This window comes from Bos javanicus, chromosome 3 (assembly GCF_032452875.1).
Source record: "Bos javanicus breed banteng chromosome 3, ARS-OSU_banteng_1.0, whole genome shotgun sequence".
NCBI classification, from domain to species: domain Eukaryota; kingdom Metazoa; phylum Chordata; class Mammalia; order Artiodactyla; family Bovidae; genus Bos; species Bos javanicus.
Window position 1 is genome coordinate 57,504,737 of NC_083870.1, and position 21,464 is coordinate 57,526,200.

The window sequence follows — 21,464 nt, forward strand, 5'->3', positions numbered from 1 at the left end:
CCGCGGCAGGCCTGACGGGCGGTCGGCGAAGCCGGGTGCAGAGGGCGCGGCTGTCTCGGGCGACCCCTCCCTATCCCTCCTGGGCGTCGCCACCCCTTCTTCCCGCCGCGGTACCTGCACTGCACGACTGAGGAAGGTGCCCGCGTCGGCCGCCAGCTTCTTCACGTTGAAGTCCATGATGTTCATCCTGGGCGTCAGCCGGACGGAGCAGCCGGCTGACCTAGCGGGGAGATGGAGGCGCCGCGGCCGGGCTGGGGCGCCGGGCAAGAGTGGCGGGGGCAGACGTGGTAGGTGGAGGGAGGCGGCGCCAGCCTCGCCGCCGCAGCTGTCGTTTCCGTGAAGGGGAGAGAGAGGGTGGGGCGAGGGGAGAGAACAACCGCCTCGAAGCCGGCCGCGCGTCCAGGCGGCAGCGGCCGAGACCCAGGGCCTGTGCCGCCTGGAGAGATGCCGCTAACTTCGGCGGGCTTCGCGGTGGGCTTGCGAGACACAGAGCAGCGTCCTGGCCTTTCAGGGCCGGGTCCCCAACCGAGGAAGCGAGAGCGGGCCTCGGGGCGGGGCCTTTATAGAGGTTATCGCGGGAACAGCGACCCCTTCAGGAGCGCCGCGGCTGAGCGGCTGAACGCGCCCGGAGCGCCAGTTCCGCTGGGGGGAGGGTCGCGTTCGTTGCTAGGGGCGAGCCTCCGAGAGGCTGTGGCGCTCAGTGTTTGTGCTTAAGCCCCTGGGAACCGCGAGCAGAGAGAACCCAAACTCCCCGTTTTGTTTTAAGAGAAAATATGGAAACTGTAGCATAGAATGACAGCATGTGAAATTAGAACCAACAGTTCCCTGTCATCTTGAAGCACCCGCGCCCTACTGTTTCCCTGACGCCTGGATGGCACGCGGCGAACGTTTGCAGAATAGAGTTGAAGTTAAATGTTCCCACCGAACCTATTTTTCATTTATTCAGCATTATCAACTATCCATCTTGTACCAGAACTGAATCCTGTGCTGCACACACCGTGCTGAACAAGATTGTCCCTGCCCTCAGGAAGCTCTCAGTTCGGTTACTCGACAGCTTTCAGGGACAACTCCCATCCCCGGGGCCAGTTCTGTTTCTGTGTGCTTCCACAAGGGCTTTGTGACTGAATGACCGTGAACACGCTGGACTACAAAATCAACACTAGGTGCCTACTTGGTGCAGAATACGGCGCCCAAGACACCAAGTGCAGGATGGAGGACGCAAAGAAGTATAAAGATGGTGAGTGAGATAGAATACTGCTTAACGATTTAGCGAGGAGAATGTTAATAACTAATGAGAATATGATGTGAATTTTAATAACTAATGGGAATATGATGTGAAATCTGTTCAAAACCCTCCAATTCCAAGTATCTTCTAAAGCAGCTTTAAGGATACAGCCTATGCTTGAACTGATTGAAACAGGTGCAAGAACGGAGGCAGAGACGTTAGTATTTCGAAGAAAAGGCTATTTTTGTGTGTGTCGCAGTGTCCTTGTGTTATATTAGAGCTGGAAAAATGCAGGCCCAGCAGGCAATGAAATGAGTTCACATTCATGCTTAGTGTTTTACTGAAACAGCAATCACAGCAGTAGTGGCTATGTTAAAGGCACACAGATTCGTTCCCAAGTATTACAAGGCAGAGTAGATAACATACAAATAGTTGTATTCTTTGTGGTGATAACAGAAACAGACACTTCTTTCTAAGGTAACTACAAAAGAATGAATCTACTCCATCGCTCTTTCTTCTCAACTTACCTTGCCAGAAATATGGGAAAGGAACTATATAATCAGGAATTTTGTTATTTATTGTCCAATTTAGACTTTTACATGGAAAACACTGTATCTCTTTGCAGATGTCTGTCTTCCCAGTAAGTATGTTTTGTCATATTCCCTATTTCTACAAAGTGATCTCAACACCGCCCATCTTCACCATGAGAGGAAAAAACTCTGAATCCTCTTCCTCAAACTTGTAGATATGCTGACTTGAAAAAAAAACCTTCATTTGTTCCTGTTGAGCCCTCTATAATACTGTTTCTCTAGTTTCACTGGTGGATTCATAAGACTAGTGTGTTGTTTCTATTTCCTTACCATCTTAAAATTTCCTACCTAATTCCATGTAGTTGGTTTCCACTTCTGTAACTATTCCTTAACAGAATTCCTGAAGTTGCCCGTTATCTTCCTGATAAATCAAACAGCCTTTTCTCAAACTTCCGCAGTGACTGTACCCAGCCCCTTCCCAATAACAAACACACCCCTTTCCAGGACCTTATTGTTTCATGGTTTCTCTGCTATTTCCTGGATTTTCTCATTCGGTTTTGCTGACACTTCTGAAGGATTTGCTGTAAGAATACCTGAAAGCTCAAGGTTTAGCACTTATTTTTTGTTATTGTTCTTGTGGATTAGTTTCTTAATTGAAACTTCAGTTGTACCATTTCATTCATTCATTTAGTAAATATTTTTTGAACGTCTACTGTGTACACATGGCATTGTTCGTACGACTGGGAATATAGCAGACAACAAGGCATATAGCTCTTGCTGTCGTGGGAGCTTATAACTAATCCCATGAGACAGAAATTGAATAAGTAGTTAGAAGTATGTTGAAATGCCAAGGGGAGTCCGAGTGCTTTTAAATATTCACTTCCAGCTGCACCTAGTAACTTGAATTTTAATTTGGAGGCTTGGTTTTTCTGTAAGGGTTTTAGATCACTTTTTAACGCTTTCTTTTTCTGTCCCCCATAGTAACTTCTTACTCCAATAGTTCAAGGTATTAGGAAAACAATGTTTTAAAGTTAATACAAAGTGCTGAATATCTGAAATTCTCCTCAAAATTTTCAGCTTAAAAATGAAAAAAATGTTTATAAAAATGACATTTTAGGTAGTATGATACGTATTTTAATTTTTTTTTTGTAGTGGCTGGCAGATAGTTCATTACCTTATGTTTAGACCAATGATATCCAAACTTCATGGGGTATGCAAGATGATCCACTGGTATGCAAAAATATACATTAGAAGTTTGGTTTGCATATATTTTTATCTAATAAACAGAAAATTTTGTTTCATTACTTTTTAAAAAATATGGTTGACGTTCCCACTTTGCATTTATCAGATAGACACAAGTCACAAACTGTAAATGAAATATCTTATGGGAAGAGTGGGAATTCCACAACTTGAAGGAGTTGTAATTAGTACTTTGTTTACTAATATGGTCACATAATACATGTGACTGGTTCCATGTCTTTGCAGATTATCTATTTAAATAAAACTTCACAGTAGTGGACAAGTAGCCTAAAGAGTTTCCTCAAATACATCATCATTAAAAGTGTTGATACAAGCATAAGCAAACAAGAAATGCCAGAATCTATACCTCTACTTGTTGAATTAATCAGTAAGATTGTTGAAATATGGCTTAAAAGATGATAATACTTGATTGGAGCTTACATGGAACTCAGAATCTAGTGGGGGAACCAGACTTGTAAAACAGTGTGTGAAGGAAAACTAGAAAAAGATTGTTTAAGATTGAGCAAAGGGAGAAAGTGTAGAGGAAGTGGGTATTAACTTATCAGGATAGGAGAGGTGATAAGACTTCTTGAACTGGCTTTTGATTGAGTTCATCTGGTGGATTGAGGCATGAGGGTACCGAGAGATCATCAGACTTTCAACTTAGAAATACCAGGTTTTAGGCGGTGTAGATAGTGGGTTGGAGAGGAGGCTAAGACAAGTAGCAAGACTGATTAGGTATCTATTGCCATACACTCTGTACTCTGTTATTTTGAAGTCCTGCATTTGGAAATCTTGTTTTGACCAAAACTCCCCCTCCTTTCCTCCTTTGATCTCTGACTTTACTCATTTAAGTATGTAATTGTCATCATCAAGTCCTACAATCACATGCTTAATTCTTAATTGTCCTGTTTTTAACTTTCACCAGCCTTCTCAGTTCCCTTTATCCTTCTAACCTATCAATCAACAGTCCTGGATGAATGTTTTCTCTGTACATGCTCACAGACTGCCAAGCATCATTAGGGAGAATTATACAACCTTGTGAAAGTGAAAATGAAAGCGAAGTCGCTCAGTCGTGTCCGACTCTTTGCGACCTCATGGACTGTAGCCCACCAGGCTCCTCCGTCCATGGGATTCTCTAGGCAAGAATACTGGAGTGGGTTGCCATTTACCTTGTAGATGGATGCTAATATCAACGCATGACTTCTTACTTCCATTGAACTTTTATAACTGCCTAAAGCTTCTACTTCTTTCTAAGTAACTTTTTCACATACTCTGCAGAGCCTACTGCAAAACTTTGCCAGTCTCCTAAAATGCCTGCCTTATTCTCATATACTCTTATTTTTAGCCTTTGATACTTTTTCTCTTTGACAAAGAAACTGTATATCATGAAGCTATATGGAGGGAGCTCCTTCAACAAAATTCTCTTATTTCTATCTCTTATCCTTCTTCACACTCCTCCTGCAAATACTGCCAACTATTTCAAAGGAAGTATCCTAGGTATCCTCTTCTGAGTGGATATTCTCTCTTTCTCTTGACTGCATATTGGTGTCACCTGGAGAGTTTAAGCGGCCACTGATGCCCAGATCACAACCCCAGAGTGTGGACTGGGCATTGGGATGATCAGAAGTTCCCCAGGTGATTCTAAATGTGTGGCCAAAGTTGAGAATGTACATATCATCCTTTGAGAACTTGGTCCAGCAGTTTGTACCTTCTGCCTACAGATAGATTTCATTTCTCTTCTTCTGAGCAGCAACCATTTTTTGATCAGTTTTATATTTTTATGGTCTACATTCCTGGAAGCATAGTGGATTCTCAAATACTTCCTGAAATGAATAAAGTAATCAAATCAAGATGTATACAGTTCTTTTGTGACTCCTCTCCCCAATCTAAATTTCCGACTACAGATTCAGTATTTCCAGTACTGAGCCTATTGCAGTTTACTTTTTTTTAAAGTTACTTTTCTTCTTGAGTTTCTTTTAACTTTAGTTGAATTATACTCACCGAGTCACCTAAGCTAGAAATCTGATCCCTTTTATTTCCTCTTATTTCCCATATCTGATTGATTGAGTGCTGGCAGTATTTTCCCTCTGAACTATTTCTTGTCTTTATCCTCTCTTTTAAAATTGAGGTGTAATTGACATTTAACATTATTTGGACTTCCCAGGTGGTGCTAGTGGTAAAGAATCCACTTGCCAATATAGGAGACTCACGGGACTAGTGTTAGATCTCTGGGTTGGGGAGATCCTCTGGAGTAGAAAATGCACCCCACTCTAGTATTCTTGACTGGAAAATTCCATGGGCAGAGGAGCCTAGAGGGCTATAGTCCATGGGGCCACAAAGAGTTGGACGTGCCTGAGCACAAATACAAACACACTAAACAACAACAGCAAATATTAATTTCAAGTGTACAATGTAAAGAGTTACTATTTGTGTACATTGTGAAATGGTCACCATAATTATCCAGCTTAATATCGTCACCTTACATAGTTAAAAACTTTTTTTTTTCTTGGGATGAGAGCTTTAAAGATCTACTGTCTTAGCAGCTTTCAAATATTGAATACAGTATTATTAAGTAACTGTAGTCAAAAGGCTGTATATTACATTCCCAGGTTGTGTTTATTTTACAACAGAAAGCTTATATATTCTGACTCCTATCACCTATTTCTTCTTGCTCCCTTCCCTCTCTGACAACCACCAATAAGTTCTCAGTATCTGTGAGGTAGTTTGTTTGTTTCTGTTTATATTCCACATATAAGTGAGATCATATACTAACCTTTGTCTTTCTCTGTCTCACTTCACTTTGCATAATATCCTCAGTTCTATCCATGTTGTCACAAATGGTAAGATTGATGGACACTTAGGTTGTTTCTGTATCTTGGGTATGGTAAATAGTGCTCTAATGAACATGGGGTGCAGATATCTTTTTGAGTTAGAGTTTTTGTTGTCTTTGGATAAATACTGAGAGGTGAAATTGTTAGATCATATGGTAATTCTATTTTTAATTTGTTTTGAAGAATCTCCTTACTGTTTTCCACAAGGCTGCATCAATTTACATTCCCATAAACAGTGCTTGAGGGGTTTCCTTTTCTCCACATTCTCACCAATACCTGCTATTTGTTGTCTTTTTTAATAATAGCCATTTTGAAGGTATGAGGTAATATTTCACTGTGATTTTGATTTGAATTTCCTTGATGATTAGTGATGTTGAGCATCTTTTCAGGGAAAAAATATCTATTCATATCTTCAGCTCATTTAAAAAATTGGATATTTTTTTTGCTATTCATAGTTTGAATTCTTTATATATTTTAGATATTAACTACTTATCAGATATATCACTTGCAAATATTTCCTCCTGTCCAGTAGGTTGATTTGCATTTCTTTGGTGATTTCCTTTGCTGTGCAAAAGATTATTTTGTGTAGTCCCATTTGTTTATTTTTGCTTTAGTTGCTTTTGCTTTTGGTGACAGATTCAAAAAAATCTCTAAGACCTATGTCAAGGAACTCACCATGTATGTTTTCCTGCAGGAGTTTTATGATTTCAGATCTTAGGTTCAAGTCTTTAATCCATTTGAGTAAAGTTTGTATGTAGTTTAAGATAATGGTCCAATTTCATTCTTTTGCATGTTACTGTCCAGTTTTCAAAACACCATTTATTAAAAGAGACTATATTTTCTTCATTGTATATTTTTGCTTCCTTTGTCATGAATTATTTGACCATATATATCTATATTTATTTCACTGGAAGTGAGAAATAGATTTAAGGGACTACATCTGATAGATAGAGTGCCTGATGAACTATGGAATGAGGTTCTTGACATTGTACAGGAGACAGGGATCAAGACCATTCCCATGGAAAAGAAATGCAAAAAAGCAAAATGGCTGTCTGAGGAGGCCTTATAAATACCTGTTAAAAGAAGAGAAGCGAAAAGCAAAGGAGATAAGGAAAGATATAAGCATCTGAATGCAGAGTTCCAAAGAATAGCCAGAAGAGATAACAAAGCCTTCCTCAGCGATCAATGCAGAGAAATAGAGGAAAACAACAGAATGGAAAAGACTAGAGATCTCTTCAAGAAAATTAGAGATACCAAGGGAACATTTCATGCAAAGATGGGCTCAATAAAGGACAGAAATGGTATGGTCCTAACAGAAGCAGAAGACATTAAGACAAGGTGGCAAGAATACACAGAAGAACTGTACAAAAAAGATCTTCACAATCCACATAATCACAATGGTGTGATCACTCAACTAGAGCCAGACATCCTGGAATGTGAAGTCAAGTGGGCCTTAGAAAGCATTACTACGAACAAAGCTAGTGGAGGTGATGGAATTCCAGTTGAGCTCTTTCAAATCCTGAAAGATGATGCTGTGAAAGTGCTGCACTCAATATGCCAGCAAATTTGGAAAACTCAGCAGTGGCCACAGGACTGGGAAAGGTCAGTTTTCATTCCAATCCCAAAGAAAGGCAATGCCAAAGAATGCTCAAACTACCGCACAACTGCACTCATCTCCCACGCTAGTAAAGTAATGCTCAAAATTCTCCAAGCCAGGCTTCAGCAGTACGTGAACTGTGAACTTCCAGATGTTCAAGCTGCTTTTAGAAAAGGCAGAGGAACCAGAGATCAAATTGCCAACATCCGCTGGATCATGGAAAAAGCAAGAGAGTTCCAGAAAAACATCCATTTCTGCTTTCTTGACTATGCCAAAGCCTTTGACTGTGTGGATCACGATAAACTGTGGAAAATTCTGAAAGAGATGGGAATACCAAACCACTGGACCTGCCTCTTGAGAAATCTATATGAAGATCAGGAAGCAAGAGTTAGAACTGGACATGGAACAACAGACTGGTTCCAATAGGAAAAGGAGTACATCAAGGCTGTGTATTGTCACCCTGCTTATTTAACTTATATGCAGAGTACATCATGAGAAACGCTGGGCTGGAAGAAGCACAAGCTGGAATCAAGATTGCTGGGAGAAATATCAATAACCTCAGATATTCAAATGACACCAACCTCATGGCAGAAAGTGAAGAGGAACTAAAAAGCCTCTTGATGAAAGTGAAAGAGGAGAGTGAAAAAGTTGGCTTAAAGCTTAACATTCAGAAAACTAAGATCATGGCATCTGGTCCCATCACTTCATGGGAAATAGATGGGGAAACAGTGTCAGACTTTATTTTGGGGGGCTCCAAAATCACTGCAGATGGTGATTGCAGCCATGAAATTAAAAGACCTTTACTCCTTGGAAGGAGTAAGTCTAGGTTATGACCAACCTAGATAGCATAGTCACAGCAGAGACATTACTTTGCCAACAAAGGTCCGTCTAGTCAAGGCTATGGTTTTTCCTGTGGTCATGTACGGATGTGAGAATTGGACTGTTAAGAAAGCTGAGTGCCGAAGTAAATTGATGCTTTTGAACTGTGGTGTTGGAGAAGACTCTTGAGAGTCCCTTGGACCGCAAGGAGATCCAACTAGTCCATTCTAAAGGAGATCAGTCCTGGGTGTTCTTTGGAAGGACTGATGCTAAAGCTGAAACTCCAGTACTTTGGCCACCTCATGCAAAGTGTTGACTCATTGGAAAAGACTCTGATGCTGTGAGGGATTGGGGGCAGGAGGAGAACGGGACGACAGAGGATGAGATGGCTGGATGGCATCACTGACTCGATGGACGTGAGTCTGAGTGAACTCCGGGAGTTGGTGATGGACAGGGAGGCCTGGCGTGCTGCGATTCATGGGGTCGCAAAGAGTCGGACACGACTGAGCGACTGATCTGATCTGATCTGATCTGATCTGACTAGGCATGGGTCATTCGATTCCTTGTAAAAGCAATAGAATTTGGTAAATGCAGTGTGCACTGTTGAAAAATACCCATTTTTAAAAATACAAGGCACATTGTCATGCTGAACAAGATGGGGGTACTGTTACCAAGGAAAAAGAGGAGAATATTTATAGGACAAGCAACTGTTAATATCTGCCATGCTTCTGTGGGGCAAGAACTAAAAGTCTCCCATTTTCTTTCTGCTACACTGCAACTTTCTCTGTTTTTAGACTATTAAACAGGGCCAGCAACATAACCCTTGTTCAAGAAATAGGAGAAAAGTGCCCAAGGTACTAAAGTAAAATTGTTTTTCTTTCTGTGATTTCTCAACTTTCATAGTGTTTTTAATTTGCTACTTAATGTCATTCTAAGCAAAGAATAAATAAAATTTTAGATTGTTAGCATGAATTTTACCTTATATCTTCGTATTGTACAATGGCAGTTTTAAAATGCAAATATAAGAACATTTATCACGCATATAATCATTGAAATTACGCAATTTGTAATTTTAAGTGTGTCCATTTCTATTTCATTCTTACTGAAATCATGGAAATGCTGCACAAATCTAACTCAATTTTTAAAATTCATTTCTTGATTTATGCACATTCTGCTAAGTCACTTCAGTCGTGTCTGACTCTGTGCGACCCCATAGACGCCAGCCCACCAGGCTTCCCCGTCCCTGGGATTCTCCAGGCAAGAACACTGGAGTGGGTTGCCATTTCCTTCTCCAATGCATGAAAGTCAAAAGTGAAAGTGAAGTCGCTCAGTTGATGCACATTCTACCAATGGGTTAATGATGAATAAGGAAAGACTGAAAGGAAGAGGAACTGTAGGTTGCCCTTTCCTTCTCTCATCATTTTCAGTGTCAGTGGTTGGAAGCGTCCATTGGTCTGCCAGAATTCTTTATTCATGGAGTGTTGTCAACACTATGTGAATGTGGCTGCAAGGACCAGCAGTGAATACATCTATCTGAAAGTGCTGATACGGAAAGATTTCTAAGATATAATACTAAAAAGAACAAGGTGTGGAGCAGTGTGTGAGTCTTAATACAAAGACTTAATTAACTTCATTAATACAAATTTATACAAATTAATACAAATTTTTTATGAAAAAGAAATTTTCTTGATTTAAAAAGAGAGAGATAAAGTAGACTCCATCGGCAAGTACCTTTTGACTTCGTCTTTCTTCTTTTTTCAGTCATTAAAAAAAAAAAGAATGTGTTTGTTATGTATATATAAGTACATTGTATACGCACAGTTTTTAAATAATAAGAATTTTAAGAAACGTTTCACAGTGGTTATCTTTGGGGAAAAGGTACAGTATAGTAAGGAGTGGGAAGGCTTGAGGGTTTTCACTTTTCATTTTGTGTCTTTCTTTACTGCTTGGATTTTCAGTGTGTATGTATGTGTGTATGCAGACACATATATAACATTTGGTTTATATTTTAATTTTTTGATTTTAGAGTAGCAATTTTATTGATTTAATAAATGTGATGCATACTCATTAAAATATTCAAATGGACAGAGGAAAGCAACCACCATCCCAAAATAACCACCCAGAAATAGCCAATGTCAACATTTGGAGAAAATCTCTTTCTATATAAATATAGATGAAGCAGAGAGACCCTGAAGGAAAGATAAAAAAAGAGAAAGAGTTATAAAAGGTAATAAATTAAATTTACTTGAATTTAATGGAAACAAAAAACTGTAATGAAAAATGAATAGCTAAACTTCATTATTTCATTTCCACAACAGGTATTAGATCCTAAAAGACTTCTCTTAGAGTCACTGGGGTCATTTTGTATGAGTTTTTTTTCCCCCTCCTTTGAGTGCCTGTTTCAATCTTAGACATTGTCTATTACCTTAATTATGTAAATGATGAGACAATGAGAACTCTTTTTTTTTTTTACTTTTCCTTTCTCTCCCTCAAATTTATACTGCTTTTATTATTTCTACTTTTCAGTAGAGGGTTAAATGGAAAGTCAGCACTAATGGACAGTTCAGTGTCGCTGTAATATGTAGAAAAACAAGCCCTTTTACAAACTGTTGAAGGAACTATGCATTGATGAAGACATTGGAATGATCATTTGCATATTTATCAAAATTTAAAATATGTAAACTCTTTGACTCAGCAATTCTACCTGTAGGGATCTATCCAAAGACATGTTTGTACGGAGATAGGTATACAAAGATTTTTTTTTGTAATACTATTTTTAATACTAAAAAGTTGGAAACAATTTAAATATTAATCAGTAAGGAAAAGTATGCAGATGACAGCACCCTTATGGCAGAAAGTAAAGAAGAACTAAAGAGCCTCTTGATGAAAGTGAAAGAGGAGAGTGAAAAAGCTGGCTTAAAGCTCAACATTCATAAAACTAAGATCATGGCATCCGGTCCCATCACTTCATGGCAAATAGATGGGAAAACAGTGGAAAGAGTAGCTGACTTTATTTTGGGGGGCTCCAAAATCACTGCAGATGGTGATTGCAGCCATGAAATTAAAAGACACTTACTCCTTGGAAGGAAAGTTATGACCAACCTAGACAGCATATTAAAAAGCAGAGATATTACTTTGCCAACAAAGGTCCATCTAGTCAAGGCTATAGTTTTTCCAGTAGTCATGTATGGACGTGAGAGTTGGACTATAAAGAAAGCTGAGCACAGATGAATTGATGCTTTTGAACTGTGGTGTTGGAGAAGACTCTTGAGAGTCCCTTGGACTGCAAGGAGATCCAGCCAGTCCATCCTGAAGGAGATCAGTCCTGAGTGTTCATTGGAAGGACTGATGTTGAAGTGGAAACTCCAATACTTTGGCCAGTTGATGTGAAGAGCTGACTCATTTGGAAAGACCCTGATGCTGGGAAAGACTGAGGGCAGGAGGAGAAGGGGACGACAGAAGATGAGATAGTTGGATGGCATCACCAACTCAATGGACGTGGGTTTGGGTGAACTCTGGGAGTTGCTGATGGATAGGGAGGCTTGGCGGGCTGCGGTTCATGGGATTGCAAAGAGTCAGACACGACTGAGTGACTGAACTGAAGGGAAAAGTAGTTTTATGACTTATAATACATTCATAATTTAGAATATTATGCACTTGTTAAAAGAATGATGATAAATATGTACTAAAATGGAAAAAACTCTCAATTAAGAGGAAAAAGCAAGTCATATATTATACTTACCATATGATTCCATTTATTTATAATGATAAAATACATATACATAAAAATGTATACACCTATATTGGTACAGACTGGTACACAGAGACAGAGACAGAGGAAGGGACTGGGAAGATAAAGAGGAACTTTAACATTAAACTATATTGTGTTTACTTAAACTGCTTTAGTGTATTACAACAGAAATGTATACATTGTATAAAAGAGAGGGAGGAAAAAAAGAAAAAAAATGACTCATTTCTTCTCAAATATTTAATATGTGAGAATAATCTACTTAATTAATTTTGTATAGTTTTTCATATTTAAGGATTAATATGATGAGTAAATCTGCACTATATTTCAAGTGAAAAAACAACAAATTACCTTCTGACATAATCTACGTAACTTGCCATAGATGTTAGCCAAAAAGTCAAAACTCCCTCAGTTCAAAATAACATTTCTTTCCTATCATGCTTAGGATCTTTGAATAATTTAATTCACCACAGTTGTTGTTCCTGAGTGAAAGTCCTAGGCTAATAGCAATGTTACTCTCTTTCAAAGAGTTTCTAGAAATATATTGGTCTTTATGCCTATGTTTTCACTGGAAAATCTACATATTCCACTATAAAATAAAAGCTTGATTATAGTTTTATTTTATACTTTAGTTAATGATAATATTTCATGACTTGGGATACAGACTAAAAGAAAGAGTAAAATAACAGATTGGCCCACGTTGTTGTAATTTAGGTTAATATGACTCATTCTTGCAATAAGCTTTGTATACTGAAAGGTACGTATGAGTTATTCACTGATGCTTTGAGATATGGGAATAAGGAGACAATATCACCAAGTACAAAGGTGTAAATTTAACTCTTAAAACTCTCAAGGGAAATTTCAAAATGATCTACTTACCTATTGCTTCCTTTCCTGCACTTCCCTCATAGCTCAGTCAAAAAGAATCTGCCTGTAATGCAGGAGACCCAGGTTCAGTTCCCAGGTTGGGAAGATCCCCTGGAGAAGGAAATGGCAACCCACTCCAGTATTCTTACCTGGAGAATTCCACGGACAGAGGAGGCTGTCAGGCTATAGTCGATGGGGTAGCAAGAGTCAGACATGACTTAGCGACTAAACGGCAACTAACCTGTTGCTCACCAATCAGATCGATTAACAAACACCTATTATAAACAATCCCTTGGTAAATTCAGTACAGGACACCAGCCAATACAAAACTTTGCTTTCTATCAAAGGACACTTTAGGGTCTGCCTAAAGTGCAGGAGACCTAGGTTTGATCCCTGGGTCGGGACGATCCCCTGGAGAAGGAAACAGCAACCCACTTCAGTATTCTTGCCTAGAAAATCCTGGAAGGAAGGAGCCTGGCAGGCTATAGTCCATGGAGTCAGACACAACTGAGTGACTTCACTTTCACTTTCACCTTCTATCAAAGGACAGTCACACATAAGATATTGTTGTTATTCAGTCACTAAGTCATGTCTGACTCTCTGCGACTCCATGGGCTGCAGCATGCCAGGCCTCGCTATGGAAAGTCAAATCAAACAAGTCTAGTTTTGAATGCATTTAAGTGGTTGTGCTAGAGTTAAGGATATCCAGAAGTCTTGCTCAGAGGCAGGGAATGTGATCCTTGTTCTCTGAGGGCATATAGTCTAGTTTTGTTCACATGCAAAGGACATCTACACTGTGAGGCTGTGTGATGCCAACTATTAATTGAATGGAACAGGTAAGTGTTATAGAAAGTCACAGAAAGGACACATTATTACTCTTCTACATATGGAGTAGTCAGGTAAACCTCACAGCATGAGACAGGAGATATCTAATAATGCTTAGAAAGCAGCTGGAAATATGTGATTGAAGCTTGGGTAAACACACTAGTTTAAAGGTACGTTTGTTGGAGTATTTGCATAGATGTGATAGATAAGATTTCCACTAAGGGATATATAGTGAGAAGGAAAGGACGGTTAAAACTTGAAAAGAGTAAGACACTGTGGAAATAAGGACAGATTTTTAAAAAATAATAGAACATTTGGAAATTCAAAATGCAGTCATTAAAATCTTATAGACTGATTAATAGCTTATTAAGATATATTGGTAAATGAAGATTGTTGTTTTTTAGATGCTAAGTGATATCTGATTCTTTTGTGACACCATGGACTGTAGCCCATCAGGTTCATCAGGTTCCATGGTATTTTTCAGGTAAGAATACTGGAGTGGTTTGCCATTTTCTTTTCCAGAGCATCTTCCCAACCCACGATCGAATGTGCCTCCTGCATTGCAGGCAGATTTTTTTTTACCCCTGAGCCACATGGGAAGCTCTAATAAATGAAGATATCTCTGAGAAAATTATACAGAAGGGAAGTATGAAGAAGTAGGGAATGGAAAGTATGAATTAAGAAAAATGAGAGGGACTTCCTTTGTGGTCCAGTGGTTGAGAGTCCGCCTTGCAATGCAGGAGATGCGGTTCAATCCCTGGTCTGGGAGGACCCCATGTGCTGGGGAGCAACTAAGCTTGTATAGCACAACTGAGCCTGCACATCGCAGCTACTGAAACCCGTGTGCCCTAGAGTCCGTCCTCTGCCACAAGAGAAGCCACTGCAATGAAAAGCCAGCACACCACAGCTAGAGAGCAGCCCCTACTCATCACAACTAGAGAAAGCCTGATGCAGCAATGAAGACCCAGTGCAGTCAAAAATAACAAAAAAATAATACAAGGAAAATGAGGCTAGGATGAGAGTTCAATATGTTATTCAATAAGATTCCCAACAAGCGAGATAAGAAAGTGAGAGACAAATTTGATGAGATAATGGTTGATAATTTCAAAACTGTCAAAGAATTGATGAAATAATGTCTCAAAGCTAATAATCACGAGTCTTAAGCAAAATAAAAAGAAGTGTGCTCTAGGCACACTGTGATAAATTGGAATACTGCAAAAACAGAGATAAAATCTAGAAAGGAATCAGATATAAAAGATAGATTACTTGCAAATAACTATTGGATCAGCAGTAGGACAACAACAGATTTCTCAAGAACAGTGTGGAAGCCAGAAGTTAATTAAACAGTATCTTCAAGGAGCTGAGGAAAAACCAATAAACTTAGAATTTAATATGTAACTAAACTATCAATAGTTCCAAATAATGTAACTTTTCAGACAAAGATTGAGAAAATTTGCTTCTTAGGGTTTGTCACTGAAAGACTAAAATATCCACATTAACTATGTACATTGTTTAAAGACATATTCACATATATTATACATGTATCATATGCAGTACATGTAAGTGGTAAAATTATAAAAACAAGCATGGAAATGAAAACACCTAATTCAAACTAGTGTTTTTCTGTGAATTGTTTAAGAGAAAGGAGAGTGAAAACATCTTTTCCAGCCTGCTTACATCTATTCCTGTCATTTCTCCCCTCCTGTTACAGTGAGAGATGTTCCTCTGCCCATCGAAATTCAGTCTTTTCCCTATATATTCTGGATCTTACCTCTCCCACCTTTTTAGAGCCCATATATTTACCCCTGTCTGTCCTGTATTTTCATTTTCTCCTTTTCTACAAGTTCCTTTCCAATATTTAAACATGCTTAAATCTCTCCTTTTTTAAACTCCTATTCCACGTAATTGCTTCAAAACCAAATACTGCCTCTTTTCACTCTCACAATACTATTTATCTTGATGCTTTTGAACTGTGGTGTTGAAGAAGACTCCTGAAAGTCCCTCGGACAGCAAGGAAATCAAACCAGTCAGTTGTAAAAAAATCAGTCCTAAATATTCATTGGAATGACTGATGATGAAGCTAAAGCTCCAATATGTTGGCCACCGGATGCAAAGAACTGACTCATTAGAAAAGACCCTGATGCTGGAAAGATTGAAGGCAGGAGGGGAAGGGGACAACAGTGGATGAGATACTTGGATGGCATCACTGACTGAATTTGGGCAAGCTCCGGGAGTTGGTGATGGACAGGGAAGCCTGGCGTGCTGCAGTCCATGGAGTCCCAAAGAGTCGGACACGACTGAACAACTGAACTGAACTGAATTATCTTCTTCAGTCAAACATCTTCAAAGAATTATCTGCAAGTAGTGTCTCAAAGTCTGTACCTCCTGTTTATCTCTGAAACCACTCTAATGTAGCTCCTCTCCTCCCATTCCACAAAAAATTTTCTCAAGGTCACCAGTGATTTCTGTCTTGAACTTTTACAATTAACTTATTATTTCACACTGCTGCTGCTGCTGCTAAGTCACTTCAGTCGTGTCCGACTCTGTTGCGACCCCATAGATAGCAGCCCACCAGGCTCCGCCGTCCCTGGGATTCTCTAGGCAAGATCACTGGAGTGGGTTCCCATTTCCTTCTCCAATGCATGAAAGTGAAAAGTGAAAGTGAAGTCGCTCAGTCGTGTCCGACCCTCAGAAACCCCCCCATGGACTGCAGCCCACCAGGCTCCTCCGTCCATGGGATTTTCCAGGCAAGAGTACTGGAGTGGGGTGCCATCGCCTTCTCTGACTTCCTTCTTATTCATCATTATAATAAATGTAGTGTTTCTTGAACATTTACCATATGCCAGGCATTGTTTTAGGGCTCCCCAGGTGGCGCTAGTGGTAAAGAAGCCGCCTGCCAATGTAGGAGACTTAAGAGATGTGGGTTTGATCCCCTGGAGAAAGAAATGGCAACCCACTCCAGTATTCTTGCCTTGAGAATCCTATGAACAGAGGAGCCTGGTGGGCAATGGTGCATAGGGTCATGGGAAGAGTTGGACACAAAGTACTTTATGTACATTGTTGCCTTCTTGAAACTTCTCTTCCTTTGGTTTCCATGACATAACACTCCTCTGATTTTCCTTCTCAAGTAGATACTCTTTGGTTTCCTTACTCATCGCCATCTCTTTATCTTTAATAGAGATGAAGTTCCTCAAGACATCATCTTTATTCTTCTATTCTTCTCATTTTATGCTATAGTGATTGCTTCCACTGCTGTACATCTATATATACACAGATGACTTTCAATTTTATTTTCATTTCTTCCAATAGTATTTAAGCATGTAGTTCTTCAAAAAGATAAGAACTCCTTTTTTTTTTTGTTAAATGTAACCACAATACCATTATCATATCTAAGACAAAATTAATAATAATTCCTTAATATTGGCAAATGCCTGCTCAGTTGGCAACTTCCCAGTTGTCTCATAAATATCATAAAATTCAGGTTCTAATCATGTTACTCACTTGGACCTCCTCGGTGGTACAGTGATTAAGAATTCACCTGCCAGTGCAGGGGACACAGGTTCAACCCCTTGTTTGGGAAGATTCCACATGTCACAGAGCAACTGGGCCCATGTGCCATGACTACTGAAGACTGCGTGCCCTACAGAGCCCACATTCTGCAACTCCTGAGCCTGCGTGCTGCAGCTGCTGAAGCCCATGTGCCTAGAGTCTGCACTGTGCAACAAGAGAGGCCACTGCAGTGAGAAGCCTGTGCACCACAAAGAGTAGGCCCCCACTTGCTGAGACTAGAGAAAACCAATGTGTAGCAGCAAAGACCCAGGACAACCAAAAATTAAAAAAGAAAAAAAATTTTTTTAAAGTTACTCACTTGATTGCAAGCCTTTAGTGGTTTCTCCGTGTTCTTAGAATAAAGAACAAAATACGTAACCCGTCCTGCAGATACTGCATGGTTTTTCCTGGTTTATTTAGTCAGTCAGATCAATAGAATTGAAGCTCAGTTCAGTTCAGTCGCTCAGTTCTGTCCAACTCTTTGGGACCCCATGGACTGCAGCACGCCAGGCTTCCTTGTCCATCACCAGCTCCCGGAGCATGCTCAAATTCAGACAGTGATGCCATCCAACTATCTCATCCTCTGTCGTCCCCTTCCCCTCCTGCCTTTAATCTTTCCAGCATTAGGGTCTTTTCTAATGAGTCAGTTCTTTGCATCAGGTGGCCAAAGTATTGGAGCTTCAGCTTCATCTTCAGTCCTTCCAGTGAATGTTCAGGACTGATTTCCTTTAGGATTGACTGGTTTGATCTCCTTGCAGTCCAAGGGACTCTCAAAAGTCTTCTCCAACACCACAGTTCAAAAGCATCAATTCTATGGCACACAGCTTTTCTTTATAGTCCAACTCACGTCCATACATGACTACTGGAAAAAACCATAGAATTGAAGCTGCTGCTGCTGCTGCTAAGTCACTTCAGTCGTGTCTGACTCTATGCGACCCCATAGACGGCAGCCCACCAGGCTCCCCCATCCGTGGGATTCTCCAGGCAAGAATACTGGAGTGGGTTGCCATTTCCTTCTCCAATGCATGAAAGTGAAAAGTGAAAGTGAAGTCACTCAGTCGTGTCTGAGTCTTCGCAACCCCATGGACTGCAGCCTACCAGGCTCCCCTGTCCATGGGATTTTCCAGGCAAGAGTACTGCAGTGGGGTGCCATTGTCTTCTCTGAGAATTGAAGCTAGAAACCTAAAATGTTGTTTCACATCTATTATCTTGAATTGACATCTAACTGATATTAATAAGTCAAAAAGAAAAAAGAAATTGGACACTCATGGTGAAATTTTAGTTTTTTGAAGCTTGTTTTGACCAAAACATGGAAGTTCAGAAATAATGATGAGGGAAATGATGCAGACCTGCTCAGCTAAGGTAAAGACTCTAATGGAAAGACCTCAATAAATATCCTGGGCAAGTCTGCCATGTACACTACACAGCAAACTCTCAGGGTTTGGAGAAAATCTAATATAATTTAAATTGTTTTGTTATCCCTGGACAACCTTCACAAGGACAGACTGCCTAGACAGACCTCTTTACTATCAGCTAATTAGTTTACCTCTAAAGATGTGCAAACATGACTTAGTCTTCTGAGGCTGTCTACAGTTTTTTTCTCATAAGTGAAGTTTTTGCCTTTGTTCCTTGAGAGCAGTCTAATGACTGTCTCTCTATACATGAAAAATTTTGTTTGTAGGTAAATAACTAGATGTCTCTGAGTTCTTTGATAATAAAAGCTTAGTCATGCTCTCAAATCTGTTCTTCCTCCACTCTTTCTCATGTTAATACTTCCACCAGCTCAGTTATTCAAGATGGATATCTGGGGATATTTTCAGTGCTTTCTTGTCCCTTATGCCTGGCTCCTTCCAATATCCAGTTCTTCACCAAGATTTGAATCTGCTTGCACGATACATCTTGATAGCAACCACTATAGTCTGAGCCCAAATGATGTATTGTTTGGGCTTTTGAAATATTCTCCTAGTTGGTCCTATTTGCTTTCCCTACATATATCTCCTTCCATTTCATTTCTCCAGGGAGTCAGAATATGCTTCTAAAACCATGTATCTTATCACATATCTTTCCCTGTTAAAGTACTTCAGATGGGTTCTATTATACCTATGATAAAATGATAAATCCTGAATTCTTAACATATCCTATTGTTTCACAAGGCCCTGCTTTATCTGGCTCCCACACACACCTCTCTAATCTCATGTGGTACTGTTGTCACAACGTTGTTACTTGGCTGTCTGTCAATACAAAATAAAAAGTTTTTAAAAAGTAAAATAAAATAAGCTATTGGTGTAAAAAATTCTTTATTAATAAGTGTCTGCTGCTTCTGCTGCTAAGTCGCTTCAGTCGTGTCTGACTCTGTGCGACCCCATAGACGGCAGCCCACCAGGCTCCCCCATCCCTGGGATTCTCCAGGCAAGAACACTGGAGTGGGATGCCATTTCCTTCTCCAATGGACTAGCACATATTAATTGCAGATAATAAACACTCATTTTGAACAAATGCATGAGTGAGATGTTTGGGGAAGCATTTAGATCAGTTCCTGACAGACAGTACCTAAGTTGATTTTCCTTTTTCATTTTAAACATTTATATTGTCAGGAATATCCCTGGAGAAGGAAATGGCCACCCTCTCCAGTATTCTTGCCTGAAGAATTCCATGAACAGAGGAACCTGGTAGGCTATAATCCATGGGATTGCAAAGAGTTGACACAACTGAGTGACTATCACTCACGTTAGATATTGGTATTTTATTTAATGGAATGCTGTTAGGTTTTTAAAAAACTATGTGTTTTAAGTCTTTTAGATGGCTACAGATGTCCACAGGGCTTTCCCGCTGGCTCAGTAGTCAAGAATTCACCTGTAGTGCAGGAGACAGGAGACACAAGTTCAATCCTTGGGTTGGGAAGATCCCTTGGAGGACTGCGTGACAACTCATTCCAGTATTCTTGCCTGGATAATCCCATGGACAGAGGAGCCTGGCAGGCTGCAGTCCCTAGGGTTGCAAAGAGTCAGACATGATTTAAGTGACTTAGCATGCATGAATGCACAGATGTCCACTAGATGTCAGCCTAAGCCAGAATATTAATTGCTAAGAGCATCAAGTATTGAGCATGATTCCAGTGTTCACCTGAGCTGTTAGGTTCCCATATTTTAAATTTAATGAAGGATAATATTTTGTGGATACTTTTGAATTTGATTTGTGGATGCTCCATGCTTGTATATTGAGTACAGAGGATATAATTCTCCTGTGCTATAGAGGGTAAAAGAGATTTTGGATTCTTTATCAAAGAACTCTATCATAATAAAATACTTATGAAATATAATAATAAGGTAATAACAACTCCTAATATTTTTTAGCACCAACTACATGCCAGTTCAGTTCAGTTCAGTTCAATTGCTCAGTTGTGTCCGACTCTTTGTGACCCCATGAACTGTAGCACGCCAGGCTGCCCTATCCATCACCAACTCCCGGAGTTTACCCAAACTCATGTCCATTGAGTCGGTGATGCCATCCAACTATCTCATCATCTGTCGTCCCATTCTCCTCCTGCCCTCAATCTTTCCCAGCATCAGGGTCTTCTCAAATGAGTCAGCTCTTCGCATCAGGTGGCCAAAGTATTGGAGTTTCGCTTCAACATCAGTCCTTCCAATGAACACCCAGGACTGATCTCCTTTAGGATGGACTGGTTGGATCTCATTGCAGTCCAAGAGACTCTCAAGAGTCTTCCCCCTTCCCCAACACCACAGTTCAAAAGCATCAATTATTCTGCGCTTAGCTTTCTTTATAGTCCAACTCTCACATCCATACATGACTACTGGAAAAACCATAGCCTTGACTAGATGGACCTTTGTTGGCAATGTAATGTCTCTGATTTTTAATATGCTGTCTAGATTGGTCATCTATCCTTCCAAGAAGTAAGTGTCTTTTAATTTCATGGCTGCAATCACAATCTGCAGTGATTTTGGAGCCCCCCAAAATAAAGTCAGCCACTGTTTCCACTGTTCCCCCATCTATTTGCCATGAAGTGATGGGACTGGATGCTATGATCTTAGTTTTCTGAATGTTGAGTTTTAAGCCAGCTTTTTCACTCTCCTCTTTCACTTTCATCAAGAGGCTCTTTAGTTCTTCTTTACTTTCTGCCATAAGGGTGGTGTCATCTACATATCTGAGGTTATTGATATTTCTCCCAGCAATCTTGATTTCAGCTTGTGCTTCCTCCAGCCCAGCGTTTCTC

General features: G+C 39.9%; 2 protein-coding genes across 4 annotated transcripts in view; one reads left to right on the plus strand and one right to left on the minus strand.

Annotated features, from left to right (window-relative positions):
* SH3GLB1 (SH3 domain containing GRB2 like, endophilin B1) overlaps positions 1-565 on the minus strand; it is a 49,276-nt gene extending 48,711 nt beyond the window's left edge. For 2 of the 3 annotated variants that reach the window (XM_061411379.1, XM_061411378.1), the window contains exon 1: positions 115-503. In XM_061411379.1, the coding sequence (XP_061267363.1) occupies positions 115-186 (72 nt within the window). In that variant the 5' untranslated portion in view covers positions 187-503. Of the gene's footprint in view, positions 1-114 lie in introns of all 3 variants that reach the window. The other variant, XM_061411380.1, reaches the window with a different exon arrangement.
* Positions 566-692: 127 nt separating this feature from the next.
* Positions 693-21,464, plus strand: part of ODF2L (outer dense fiber of sperm tails 2 like) — a 393,421-nt gene continuing 372,649 nt past the window's right edge. Inside the window, exon 1 of the mRNA XM_061411371.1 lies at positions 693-1,237. The gene's annotated coding sequence lies outside the window, so the exon portion shown is untranslated. The remainder of the gene's footprint in view (positions 1,238-21,464) is intronic.